Here is a 14737-nt window from a genome sequence, read left to right as displayed (position 1 = left end):
GAACGCACGCACCTCTGTGTCACTCTCTGTGACACACACACACAAAACCTGCTGATTAAACCTACAGCAGAGCGAGTAGAAGATATGCACGGAGCAGGTGGCAGAAATGAATGAAAAATAGATAGACGCAGCTCCTTTCTATACACACACTAACACACACTCATTCATGGAGTCCAGCAGCAACACAAACACGTGGTTATACACACAGTAATAACTCTCTTCCTCACCTATTCAGTCTATTCTTAGCAGTCAAATTCACACTGGCTCACCAGATTGCATTGACAGACTACATGACTTCTTCTTCTTCTAACTGATGTTGTCCACAGAGCAGATCCAGACAAAAATAGTCAAGATAGCAAAGCTATACAAAGAATGTAAACATACAGTGAAAAAAACTAAATAAGCACACATCACACACCGCTACGCAACTAAAGAGTATACAACTATTACATGCCCTGAGGGAATTTTTTATTTATTTATTTATTTACAAGTTGAAATATAATCGGTGCTGTAAAATCAGATTTATTTCCCCCGCACATTAGGATCAGTATATTTTCATTGCATGGTTTTACAAACTTGGGGAGGCAAACATGCTTTCATATCTGACAAAAAAAAAATCCCAAACAGACTGCAACTGTGACGAAACCTCATAAACTGAAGGGGTCCACTTTAAATTCAGCAGCTGCTCTCTGCTAGTGCTAAACTGAGTTGATAGCTGGCTGCAGCCCAAACCCATCCAGGTGGTATAGCAGCTGAAAAAAAGGGGGGAGCACCTCTGCTACATGGTTACAGTCACCCTTCATCATGACATTTCATTTGCATTCACTGTTAGAAAGTCAAACAAACCCAAACAACATTAGCTGGGCTGTAAAGCCAGCTGCTGTTGTAGATTTTCATTCAAAATATGTTGAAATGTATTTAATCAATAAATCAGCTCTGTCGTTCCCCATGTGGTCACAACTAGCTTTGTCCAAAGTGTATTCCACATAATATATGATTTCAACCAGCTAATGTTAATTAATTGTGTTCATTAGCACATGGTGTTGATTTAAACCTCCGCTAGTATTCAGAAGTAGCAAACAATAGGCCAAATTTACAGTGCTTTTTGTGTATCCATTATATTAAAATGTACTTGTTTATCATGTTTTTGGATCAAGGACATTTACTATGGTAATTATTAACCTAAAAAGAAGTTTTATTTGTAAGTTCATGCGTTTTTAGACACAACTGTTGCAAATATTTGCTGAAGCTGATGTCAAATTACAATCAATCAAAAACACAGTAGAAGGAATGTGGACAATACATGTAGAATTGAATACTCCGACTTTGAACTTTAAAGTAATTACATTTTTAACATAACTCACTTATAACTGCTGCGCAGCAGTTATGGTCGGGGCCAGGCAATTTTAAGCTAAACAACACAGCAGCTGTTAAAAATTCAGTTATTAAGACAAAAATTTGAAAAAAAACAATTTGCATCCAGACAGCATGGAGATGTTGGTTATTTGTTTTTAACAAAGATTTATTGGCTCTATGTAAAAAAATAAAAAAATAAATACAAAATTGACTCCAATTGTTCACATGAGAGGGAAATTAAAAATGCTGTAAAGAATTCTGTTTTTCACATGAACACTAAAAAGGTATTTCACAAGAATTTGCAAATATATGTTTACAATACCGTTTACAGTGAAACATTTTTTTTTTTTTTAATTACAGTGAAACATTTTTGATGCACTTTGGCTCAGTTTTTTATAAGTCAAAAATCTGTGTGGGTGGTTGGTGTAGGACAGTCTGAAGATGTGCTGTAGATAGTTTGGTGTCATTTGAGCAAAAAATTGTGGGAAGCTTAATACATTTTGCAGTTTTTGAAAAGAAAAACATCATTTTCACTTTGTAATAGACTTCCTATGGTAGTGGGGCTACATTTTAGAGAAATTTACAAATCAGTAGCACATTTGTCGATTTGTTGTGAACTTTAGAGGCTTGCTGTAGCATCACCTTTAGGACTTTGAGAATGTTTTTGCGGCTGAGGCAAAGTGGCATTGGACTGGACCTTTGTGCAGAATATGGTGATTGTTTGTGCATGTGGAGTACTATTTCTTTGGAAGAAGAAGAAGAAGAAGAAGAGAAGAAGAAGAAGAAGAAGAAGAAGAAGAAGAAGAAGAAAAGAAGAAGAAAGAAGAAGAAGAAGAAGAAGAAGAGAAGAAGAAGAAGAGGAAATTCTTTTGAATAAATGAAAATACTGCAAAGTAGGTTGAACAGCACAGATGTGACCACCTGTAAAACTATATTTAACTGCTTAGAACAAAGTTGGATAGATTATTTTATTATCTAAGAACTGTTACATTGAATAAATCACGTCTTGTTGAATGATGTTTTATATCTCTTCGTTTTAATACTGATTGACAATGCACGTTCAGACATAAATAGACAGACACACAGACAAACTAGCAGAAGCTACTTCTCTGCCAGATGACAAAGCTATTACGCTAAAAGGCTAGCTCTCTGGGATTTAATCACTCGTTTTCCTTCTCATCTCATCATTCTTTCTTCCTCCTTCTACTGGTTTTTTTTTTTTTTTTTCCATCTCTCAACACAACTCTGTGTGACATGGTTGTATCCAACGCCATCCGTCTCCATCCCTCATTACTCACAAATCACCTCTGCTGTACACAAAAGCTCACTCCATGCTTTGAAGGGAGCGAATGAAAGGAGGAGAGGGAGACACATCAAAGGCACACACATACAAGGAGAACAGAAGGTACGACATGTGCAAAGGACTGCACACGCCACTGATCACAGGGGGTAGAACACACTCACACAAACACAGACGGACATTGAGTAATTTGACCTCTCCAGAGCCAGCTCGAGTTGACCCACATATGCAAATTCATCCCAATCCAGCTCTTTAAACTAAACTAGTAGACATGTATAATATGTGTTAAAGGATTAAGAATGGACTGGGTGATGGAATTAAAGCAGAGGAAATCATAGGAAAGGTCAGGACTGAGAAGGAGTGATGTGGCTCTCTTATATTGTGCGTCAAATGCAAGGAGTTAGAAACACTCGCTGGGTCCTCGGTCTCACTGCCTCCCCAATGAGATAAAGAATCAGGTCACAACTGCTGCCAAATATACCAACGCACACATGCTCATGCACAGCGCACATGTGTGAAATACTGTAAAAAGCCAGACAGCTCAGGCTAAGGTTAAACTTGCACTCAAACGCACACTTAAAAATGGAACGACTGTAGCTGAAAAATAGGGAGTTAAAAAAAAAGGCTGCCTTTGCTTCTTAAATGTGCTGATAAAATTCAAAAAAAGAGGCAAACAGGAAGTAAGGAACGAAGGAAGGAAGGAAAGGACAGCCAGCTGCTCCATCTGTCCTCACGAGGCACATCCCCACAATCACACACTGTAACATACACTCTCTTTATCAGCAATATGCAAAGGTTATATATCCACCAAACATTGATTCTAATAAAATCCTGCCTACTGTATCTAAATATGTATCATTGCCAGGAACAGGGTGTTTTGTTTTACTGTACAAAAAAAAGTAAAGGCTTTGCTCACTTTCTGCAAGAAGACAAAAGAAACGTTGCATTTGTTCCAAAAAAAACCAAACCTTTTTAACGTCTCGTCTGCCTGATTTTAGTAAATGTGTCACGCTGCTACTCTGTTGCTTAAACCATTCTCTTACTTTTTTGAAAATGAAATAAATGAGTAAGCAGTGAAAGGGCAACTATCCAATTCAAGGACACTCTGACATGTTTCAGTGAAATGTTGATTTCTCACAGCACTCAGTCTTTCCTCTGCCTGTTATTTTTTATTATAAAAGATGCTTAAAAACACTAACCTTGACTCATCAATGAGCCTTTTCTGATGATGAATGGGAACAACTAATTATTTACTGACAACTGATTAGAAACAAAATGCAGCTTAAAAAAAACTTTGTGTTATCATTCAACCAAAGTGAGACACTCGACAGCCGGAGAGATAATAAATAAATGTGCTCACACTTCATTTCATTCATTTTATTTGAGCAATTTAACCCCTTTATAGTGTAACTACATCTGCTTATTAGCCTTGTTGCAGGGGTGGACTGGTCATCTGGCATGCCGGGCATTGTCCTGGTGGGCCTTCAACCCGAAGTGGGCCGATCCTCTACGTCTTTTTTGACAAGCGAGTGGAAGCAGACATGGCAACAGTGACTAAAATGGGCCAAAGCAGTCAAGACTGGCCCAAAAATGGGCAAATAAAGAGGAACCAAGTAGTACGTAATCAAGGGTAGCTTAAATGGGCAAAATGTGGCAAACAATAGTGAAAAAGGGCAAAATCAGGAATTAGTAAAGTAATTCAAATCAAAATCAAATCAAAATCAAAACGTAGGGGGGAAAGGAAACAAGTGGTATTTATTGGTATTATAGCTCATTTGGATGAAAAGTAGGCAAAAAAAATAAAGAAAGGGCAAAAATTGGATAAAAGCGTCCAAAAGAACTTGCAAAAATGGACAAAATAAGAAAAAGAAAAAAAGAGACATTTATTAGAAAAAGTTAGCTAAAATCTGAAAAAAAGGTCAGAACTTTTTGAAAATGGGACCAAGGAAGTTGCAAAAAGCCTAAAAGTAAAAAGGGGGTTAAAAAGTTTCCCCTTTTAAGGTTTTCTGGGGGAATAATAATTAGAATAATTAAAATTAAAGCTGCAAGCAGCATTGAACGGGCCCTCGCAACCACACGCATGTCAGAACGTGGCGCACGTTGAGGTGTGTTGCATGTCGAGGTGTGGCAGAAATTTTAAAGCGTCACAAACTTTCCTGCAATGTCCTGTGCAAACATAATGCCTATGAATTCCTTTTACCAATAGGTGGCACTATGACTATGAATGACGGTTGGGTTAAACCAGAACTAATTTTTTTTGGCTAACTCTTAATAACTACCATAAGCGTAGCACATCATCCAAGTGAACAGGCTGTCGGAAGAAAAAGCGGAAATGACGTTCTCCGTGCGTCTGGTTGGCTAAACACGTGATTTGATCTTTATTGCTTGAAAAAAAAAAAAAATTATTAGGAGAGTGACAGAAATTAGCCGACATCATGTCATGTTCAAAGCCTGCAGTGAAGAGAAAGGTTGGTGATGAGCACAGACTATTTCTTCCCTCAAGCCAAATGTAGCTCAGCTATGTGAGAGGAAGCGCTGCCAGGTCTCTGGCAGCAGGAAGTAGGCAAGAGAAGCCATGTTCAGAAGAAATGGTCATGTTTGTCAATGTTGCATTCATGTTCAGGGCAGTTCATGTTCAGAAGAACCCATTGAAATTAAAGAATTGTTAGTAATGACATTTATGAAGATTACATTTTTTTTAACCAACATTTTTTGTGGAATACCTGAAATTAAAGCTGGGGTTGGCGATTTTCTCCAGATACACTTTTTAAGAGGGGAGGGGCGAGGGGGGTAAAGGCGGAGCCGTCGGGGAGGCTACATTCAAAATCATGCTAGCTTTCGAAAATTGCCTACCGTACATTTAAAGAACTGTTAGTAATGACGTTTATATTTTTGTGGAACACCTGATGCGGCCCAGCCTCACCCAGACTCTACCTACTGTGGCCCTCAGGCAATTTGAGTTTGAGATCCTTGCTCTACAGTGATGATGTCATCAGTCCCAGCTGGTAGCAAAGGGCGCTATTGAGTCATTTTGCCATTCACATGTCCAATTCCCCCAAAATATCAAGTTTTTCACCAGTCCTAATATGAGTTCAAATTTTTATTAGTTTTTCAACGTGTTTAGGCCCTCAAAAATGCGATCACTTTTTTGTAAAAAAAACAAAAAAAAAACAAGAAAAGCACTCATAGAGCGAAGAACTCCGTCAAGGGTTAGGGTTAGGTTTCCACCCTATGATGTAGTCCTTCATTGATTGTATTTACACTATTAGATTCATTGATAATCAAAACATACCTTTAACATTTGAAATAACAACAATATTATTAATTGTCAAATAGTTATTCAAATCTTGCGACCTTGTTACAAATCATGTGATGACTAGTTATATTTTTATTCTTATTTTTCCTAATTGGAACACTGATGACATCATCAAAACATTTCCTCAATGATCGTGGCTTGTTTAAACATTTATCAATCCATTGCCACAAGCTCCATCTTTCCTGCACCTCCAAGCCCACAGTGTATGGCACCATTAAAGAACCACTGAATATACATGTGATACATCTGCACTAGAGATACAGGCATTACCCACCCGGGGGCCCAAAGTGCACAGCCCCAGCATGTATGATATGATAATGGAAGGAAACCAAGTGAGATGATGTGATGGTGTGTGCATGCATTCAAATGAATGTCATTGTATTCATGGAGCTTAAAAAAAAAGGAGGATCATGTTTTATCGTGTCTTTTTAAGCTGCAATCCTCAGGAAGCAGAGGACAAGATGAAAATAGAGGAGTGATAAAGGAGAACGAGGGAAGGAAAAGAGGATGGAAAGCAAGGCAAGAGATGAGTCAGATGACTGTAACGTCTCAATAAATGCCAGGACACGAGATGGCTCTGCCACTGACAATAAGAGTGAGTATGAAGAGGGGAAAAAGGAGAAGAGAGTGAGGCAATCGCAGTGATCTCGACAGGATGTTAAAAGGAAGGGGGGGGGGGGGGGGGGGGGGGGGGGGGGGTGGGGGGGGGGGGGGGGGGGGGGGGGGGGGGGGGGGGGGGGGGGGGGGGGGGGGGGGGGGTGGGGGTGGGGGGGGGGGTGGGTGGGGGGGTGGGGTTAGGGGGGGGTGGTGGGGATAAGAAAAGATACTCCTAATCTATTCATGATTCATTTTCTCACTGCAACTAAAAAACCTCTCCTTCCCCTCACATATATGTGTGTGTGTGTGTGTGTGTGTTTGCTCTCTGTCTCATATCTTACCTCCTATGCTCCTTTCCTCGGCTTCAGCTCATTTTCCTCTCCTTCTTCTTTCTGTACCTGATCTCTTGTGTATCTAAAGCTCTCTAATTGCTGTTTACCTTCTCCTATTTCTTCTCTTCATTTAATCCCTGTGCTCTGTATACGCCGCCTCTCCTCTCTTCTCTTCTCTTCTCTTCTCTTCTCTTCTCTTCTCTTTTTATCCAACAGTGGCACTCGCTTCCATCGCTCAGGTTTGCCACTGTTTCATCCCCCGTTTGTGAGTTTATTCTTTTTACTGAAAGTTGTTAAACCAATTTGTTATATCACCAAAACAAACGATCTCATACAACACAATATGGAATATTTACATGAGCTTTGATATACAAATAGGAGTTTTAATATACTGTATGTCCTGTGTGACTGTACGTAAAGGCTCAGCACACAGAACACAACGATCCTCAAACTAAAGCTGTATTCTTTGTCATGCTAATATGAGCAGAGGAGTCCTCACAGTGTAAGTTAAAGGGAGGAAAGACTGTCCACGCTAAACCATGCTGTGACCAGACTGACGCACATCAGACTCACAACTGCAGAAATCTTCTAATCTTGCTCAAAATCTTATTTATCTGCAAACAAAGCCTTTTGAAAATTTTGGTTTGACTGCGTTTTCTGGATTCGCAAAAGTCATTTAAAAAGTATCTTCTAGATTTTCCTACAGTGGAATGATACTAAACTGAGTTCATGATACGATATGATAGGATACGATAGAGGCTTGCGATGAAGATCCATTATTTTTGTAAAAGGAAAAAAGACTCAAAAGTAAAAAAAATTAAAAATGCAGTTGGAAAAAAAAAACATGTTTATTTGTTGTTTTTTTAACTTTAACTCTTACCATGCTGTCTCTGGGTAGAACATTTTCAACACACTAGGAATAGAACAAATGAAAACAAACCATGACAATATGGTGTGTAGTATAAATTGTGTGGATTTTCTAAAAATGTATTTATCAAAAGCTATTATAATCATTAACATAGCTTGGACTAATGCTGCTGTTTTCTCTGTAAGGGTCATTGACCACTACAACTTTGAGAACTCTTTTAGAATTACATTTACAAACATCATACTTTTTGTTTTGTCTTGTAAACGCTGTGGAACCCCCTCCCTGACCACCTGAAGACCCCACAGACTACAGCTACTTTTAAACATAGCCTTCTACTAATTTCTCTTTTAAACGTTTTATTTTAGGTTTTTACAATTCTTTTATTCTTTTAAACTCTGTAGCACTTTGAGATTTACAAATGTAAAGTGCTCTACAAATAAAATGCATTATTATTATTATTATTACTATTATTATTAAATCTAACTGTTCCCTGTCAACTTCTTCAATCTGATGTTTTAGTTTTGTTTCATTGCTTTTAAACCACCTCTGTTATCTCTCTCTCTCTCTCTCTCTCTCTCTCTCACTTTCATTCGCCTGACTGCAGCTTTCGTCACCCTCTGTCATCTTCGCCATCTTTCCTATTTTCTCCTCTCTTCCTGTCTTCCACCGTCCCTGGCCTCCCCCTGTCATCCTCCACACCTACTCATCCCTCTCCTTGCCTCAGGCTTCCTCCTCCCTCCATCTCTCAGAGGTGCAGCCAGCTCCCCAGTTCATTTCGTCTTCTTTTTGGGCGACAAGATCTGACAGTCGGGTCCAGCCTGGCTTTGCTGCCAGACATCTTTCACGTTCTCTCTCACCCCCTCGCTTTCTTCATCTCCAGTTCCTTCCTGCTGGGTACCGTAATAGTTTCTGTACTTGTGAATAAAAATCTTTCACTGCATTTTCTGAACGATTTGGATCAGAAACAGATGGATAGCCATGAAGAGAAGTTCACTGCTTCATCTATTCTTGAGCATCTTTTCTTTCAAGTCCATTTATGCTTAGTTTTAAATACTGATGTAGAGGTACTCACATAGTTTATAGCTACAGAACAAATATTCTAAAGTACCCACTCTGACCAGGTGGGGCAGTGTGACTCTAACTGCTCTCAGAACTACCTAAGAAACATCTTGTTGTTGTCGTTGCCACTAAATGTAACAAAATGATACTGGACATGCTGCATTAAATCAACGCCAATGTAAAGCTTTAGTTTATTCAATTTCTAACTGAACAGGAGTTTACCCAAGCCTTTAAGAATAAAATACTAGCATAGAAATGTAAAAAATAAAAAAACTTGTTTTTCTTCAAATGTCCTCTTTTCGGTTCCATTATTTGTTCAATCCCTCTTCTAGGAAGTGTTATTATACATGAGTTCCAAGGTGCACCAACACATGAACGGATATTTTCCTAATCTGGCAGTGACGATATACAAGAAAATTAGAATATATAATATATCTGTTGGCAGTTTAATGAACTATGCCCTCCAACACTGAATCTTCAGTCATTACTCTGTAGCTTTAATGTGTCCAATGCACTTGAGATTTGGACTGAAACCCACAGTTTGACGTCTCCGCTCTGTAATTACCTTGAAACTAAATGATACCATGATGATAAGGTTAAAGTGCAGAGTGCACACTAAAGGAGCCAAAAAGTTACAAAAAAGATATCAGAAAAAGCCCATCATTTGGAAGTGTATAATCATGCTGTCATCGGTCTGTTTGCAGTCTTTCCTGTTCTTTCTCATGATTCCCAAACCATATCAACAAAAAAGTGTGAACAATCACTGTCTCCAGAGTGCACACGACTGTACACCATTTACTCTGCATTTCCTGTACACAGATGTGTTTACACTACCAACAGTTTCCCCTGGTACAGCTTTCATTTGTTACCTTTCCCAGTTACACGCTGAATCATTGTTTAGTAAGGGTGTGATCATTACATACAGATCAGTGAAAGTACCAGCCGATATTGACCACCATTCAAATATTAACGAAGCTTTTACTTTTCCTTGGGTTTTATTTCTCATTTAAATCCTCAAGTCAAAATTGTTAAGTATATTTTACAATATCAAGTTGAGAAAATGATGACGAATTGCCAACTTTTCTTTATTTGCAGTGAACATGTAACATTTAATGCTTTAAATCACCCTGTGTCCAGTTATTGATAGAAGTGTATTGTCATTCATCAAATGAATTATTATCTGACGTGTGTGCCAAAATAACAAATACTGTGATTGATGTTATTGTTCACTCGGTAAAAATCGATTAAGTGATGCATCGCGATATTGAGTAGCACAATTCTTGGATTGATTTTTTAATTAAAAAAAAAATATATATATAAATAATTATTTATTTATTTATTTATTTTAACCTTTATTTAACCAGGAAAGTCTTTTCCACTGCAGGATACATTGTAACTGCAGAGCGCTGAAACCTGGGCATGTTGACTAGCTTGTGTTTTTTTTTTTAAAAACTAAAACGAAAGTACTAACCTTCTACATTTATTTGTTGTTCTAGGCATAGACCTCAGTTAAGTTGCACTAAAGTCATGTTGCACTAAAGTTAAAGTTGGTTTAAAAGCCACAGGCAGATTGTATGTTGTGTTTTTTTTATTTTAAGTTGTTGGCACACGTTTTGAGTGTAAAATATGTCAATAAAATATATTTCATGTATAATGTTCTCATGAAGGTGTACACATTTACAGATTAGTTGTTTCTTAAGTCATATATTGAAAAAAAAAATCGCAATAATCACCTTATACTTTAATATTGGGATATATCGTAACGTATCGTGAGCTATGTATCAGGATACATCGTATTGCCAGATGCCAGGCAATACACACCCCTATTGTCTATTATCTAGCAGTGATATATGATTAATGTGGTTGTTACAGGAACATGTCTTGGTTGGCCAACATATTAATGAAGCCTGTGTTTGAACACAAGTAAAACATTTTTAACACCTTTGCATTGTCTTTGTTAGAGCCTGTATCTAATAGATCAAGAAAAGTGCACGTCAGTCATGCCTTTATACCGTATATGTAACTAATGAATGGATGTAAAATGACGTGTGTTTCCGCAGTTGTAACGTCAGTTTGGTACATAGAAACACCAGGAGTGTGTTACACCTGCTAACTGCAAATGTAATGACTTTTTCAAACACAGGGTTGTAGCCATTAATATGAAACAACCATTATCAACCAATAAACAATATTTTGTCTGCACACAGTGCACAATGAATCTATTCTGTTATATGGTGGTGCTGCTGTTTAAATTGTAGCTATCAATATTGTTGAGGAACATGTTTTTATTCACACATGAGAGGTTCACTTAATACAAATTATACAGCTAGAACAGCACAGGGAGAGGACTAGCAGAGAGCAATAGAAGTCCTCCCACGTGTGTTGTGTGTGTTGCAAAGATACACACAAAGGCCAGCACACGCACACAGAGGTTTCAAGTCAACCAACAATTAAAAAGCAAGCGATGGAAAATTCCACCTCCAATAAGTCGAGTACTGCAGTGCTTACCTGTTTGTGCATCTCGATGTTGAGGCCATAGGACATTTCATAATACTGTGCAGAGAAACACAAGAAATAGCACTTTGTTAGCATCACAAATACAAAGACAACACACTAGAAATCACTCGTGCACTGTATGTCACAATAAACATCTGTTGCTGAGCATTGTGGCTAACGTCACCTGTCTCTAAGAACCATTGTGGTGTGTGTGTGTGCGTGTGTGTGTGTGTGTGTGGTGTGTGTGTGTGTGTGTGTGGTGTGTGTGTGGGTGTGTGTGTGTGCGTGTGTATGTGTGTGTGTGTGTGTGTGTGTGTAGTAGTAGTGAGTGGGGATAATGAGGTAATTATGTGTCAGAGTGAGTTACTGTCCCAGCTTGTGTGTGTGTGTGTGTGGTGTGTGTGTGTGTGTGTGTGTGTGTGTGTGTGTGTGTGTGTGTGTGTGTGTGTGTGTGTGTGTGTGTTGAGGTTTTAACAATGTGATGGTTTGTGTCTGTTAATGGCAGCCAAATAAGCAGGGCTCATTGTGTGTTGTTGAATGTCTGTGACCAAGAACACCTACTCCACATAATAGAAAGAGGAGGGTCTGGTAATGCACGTGAACATGGACGTGTGCAAAATATGAGTTCTGTCTGAATATGTCAAACAGAACATTGGACTCCTATCAGGGCCATCTTGGCTTTATCTGATGTTTCTACTGCATTTCAACAGGGCACACACTTAAATTGTTTTTAACTAAGAGAACAAAAAACATTTGTTTCATGTTATTCCTAAAAAAGTAACACACAATTGCTTTAGAAGCCTGGGCAAACCTCTGTATGAGGAAAGACCCCAGAGGAAAAATTGCCGAGCTCATTTTCACTGTGAGCCACATCAGCATTATGGTTCCTCTCAAAGCAGTGGATGGCACCCTTAGGGCTCCATTTTTACAATGAAAGGTACTATTGTCAAAGCGCAGGCCGCAGAATAATGTTTAATAATTTAGGAGGTAGCCAGAGCTGGACCTTTTCTCTTTCTCTTTCCATATACAGCAACAGATCACCTGTTGAGTGATTTATCATCAATTTAGGGTCAAAATATTAATAGGATCAATTAGTAATCTGTACATCTCTGGAAAGACAAGTTTCATGTCACATTGCACACAAATCTGCAGAGGCTCATACAGACAAGACATAGACACAAAGACTATTTTTAGGGTGATACTAATAAACATCCATTATATATCCAAGGTCTAGTGTTATCAACTTAATAACTTTTGAAAAACAAAGTGCTCTAGAGTCTAAACATTGCCACCTTTTGGTGTAAACATACAGTATGAATCATATTTATATTGTACATACAGACAATTGTTCTAAACCTGTGCCACTGACAGTATAGATGATGTCAGTGTTTCAAATGGCATACTAACATACTTTATACTACACACTCAATGAGTACTGTATATACTATCTGTCTATTATATACTGTAGGTATCATAGGAGGATTAGGATGACGATCATTCCCACTGAAGTATACTTCCAAGTTCCCAAGATGCATTTTGAACTAACGACAAAAACCTGACACAGGCTAAATATCTCCGCTGATTCGCCACTTCTGAAAGTTCTGAAAGCATTTTAAATGAGAAAGTGACCAAGTAGAATATCAACATATGGTGATTTGATCCATAAAACATTTCAGAGATTTTCAAAGACCTGCCATTATGCTTACTGACTATACTTCAGTTAACTTCAAAACAAGATGGTTTTATTTTGAAAAGGGAATGTTTGACTTTTAGCTTGAAACAAGATGGTTTTATTTTGAAAAGGGAATGTTTGACTTTTAGCTTGAAGCCGGTCCAGGACGATTTAGCATTCGCAAGGGTATGACTAGTGTGCCTACCGTGCACACTTCAAAAACTGTCACAATATGGTATACATCCTGGTATTTCTCGCATACTCAATCTTTCCATACCATCTAATCTGTGAACGCACCACATACTCATTTTGACGTCAGACTTATTATGAGTAGTACGTTAGTATTTCCATTTCAAACACAGCCGATGTCAGTGTGGCATGATGTCAATAACTGTAATAAGATTACTGCAATGAGCCAAAAAAATGTCAAGATGGTGTCAGGAAAAGGTTTGAATGTTGTTTACTCGCTGTCCTCCAAAGGAAAACTCAGCCGTAGTTCACACAGACTGATTTTGGGTTGTTTGAACTTATCTATGAGGTCAGGGCACAGGTAATCACTTGCTCTCAAAGGACATTAAATGCTTTGTATATGTGTTTATGTATAATTGTAAATGCAAGCTTGCGCTTTTTTTATTATTGTACATTAGCAATCAAAAATGCCTGGGTGCACATGTGTGTGTCATATGCTAAATGCTAACTGCTACCTTCCTAAACAAGCACCTCCTCCTTGTCTGTATGCGTCTCTGGGTGCGACGTGTGTGCACATCTGTAATGTTTTGTAAGTGGGTTGGGTGGCGAGAGGCGCGCAGACAGTGAAGATCAGTCATGGTGACAAGAAGCATCCTCTGCCTCTGGATGAGCAACTGGTTTGACTGATGACGATGAGACACCGCTCTCACTCTCTGTGTTCTCTCTTGCTCATTTTTGCTCGATCGTGTTTTTTCTCGCCATTATGCCCCACTTCATTCATCCCTTTCCTCTCACTCCAGTCTCTGCCTTCAGGGAATGTCAGCCTGTCTTTTCTCTCCCCATGCTTCTCTCTAGTTATTCCTTTTCTCTCAGCTGCTCTTTCATTTTTCCATTTCAGTCCCTTTTTCTGTTTCCTTTGCTTTTTTCCCCCTCTATCCCTGCATGTAGCTAGCCCTCTAAATCAAAAACCCTTATATTGCTTTAATAACAATTAGTTACTTGCAATATCAGATTGTACTGTACAAGGTTCACAACTGAAATATGGTTTTCCTAGACAGTATACGGCATTTCTCAGAGATGCTGTACACCAAGACAGAGAAAGCTGAAAATGGTTTTATTGCTGTTTTTTTCCTTCAGGCAGTGACATCTAACATGTTACTGCTTCAGTGGCTATGGCCGTGTTTACTCCCAAATATGTCATAAATTGAAGCAATACATGGAGGGGAAGATAAACATGCATGTACTCATTTATTCATTTTCTCATTTTCTGTAGCCACTTATTTCTGTATAGCACATGTGTCCAACGAGAAAGTAAAAAAAAAAAAAAAAATTAAACACTTTGTAAATGATCAACTAATTCCGTTGTAGATACTGTGTCTCAGCCACTTCAAATACAAAAATTCAATAAAGATTCACAATATTTGTATAGTTCAGTTTTCAGCAGTCATTTTTAATCTCGAATTGTTGAGAGAACTCTCAATTTCTCCAAAAGTCTGGCAAAATTTCCTCAAATTATTCAATGAAATTTCTCAAATTTGCAAAATCAGGGAAA

The 14737-nt window shown here is 38.3% G+C and overlaps 1 protein-coding gene across 3 annotated transcripts in view; it reads right to left on the bottom strand.

Annotated features, from left to right (window-relative positions):
• Nucleotides 1-14737, bottom strand: part of tle2b (TLE family member 2, transcriptional corepressor b) — a 96123-nt gene that overhangs the window by 50322 nt on the left and 31064 nt on the right. For all 3 annotated transcript variants that reach the window (XM_028443645.1, XM_028443648.1, XM_028443647.1), the window contains exon 4: nt 11337-11381. In XM_028443645.1, the coding sequence (XP_028299446.1) occupies nt 11337-11381 (45 nt within the window). The remainder of the gene's footprint in view (nt 1-11336; nt 11382-14737) is intronic.

Source organism: Gouania willdenowi, chromosome 4 (assembly GCF_900634775.1).
Source record: "Gouania willdenowi chromosome 4, fGouWil2.1, whole genome shotgun sequence".
NCBI classification, from domain to species: Eukaryota; Metazoa; Chordata; class Actinopteri; order Blenniiformes; family Gobiesocidae; genus Gouania; species Gouania willdenowi.
This window is presented reverse-complemented; position numbering and strand designations above follow the sequence as displayed.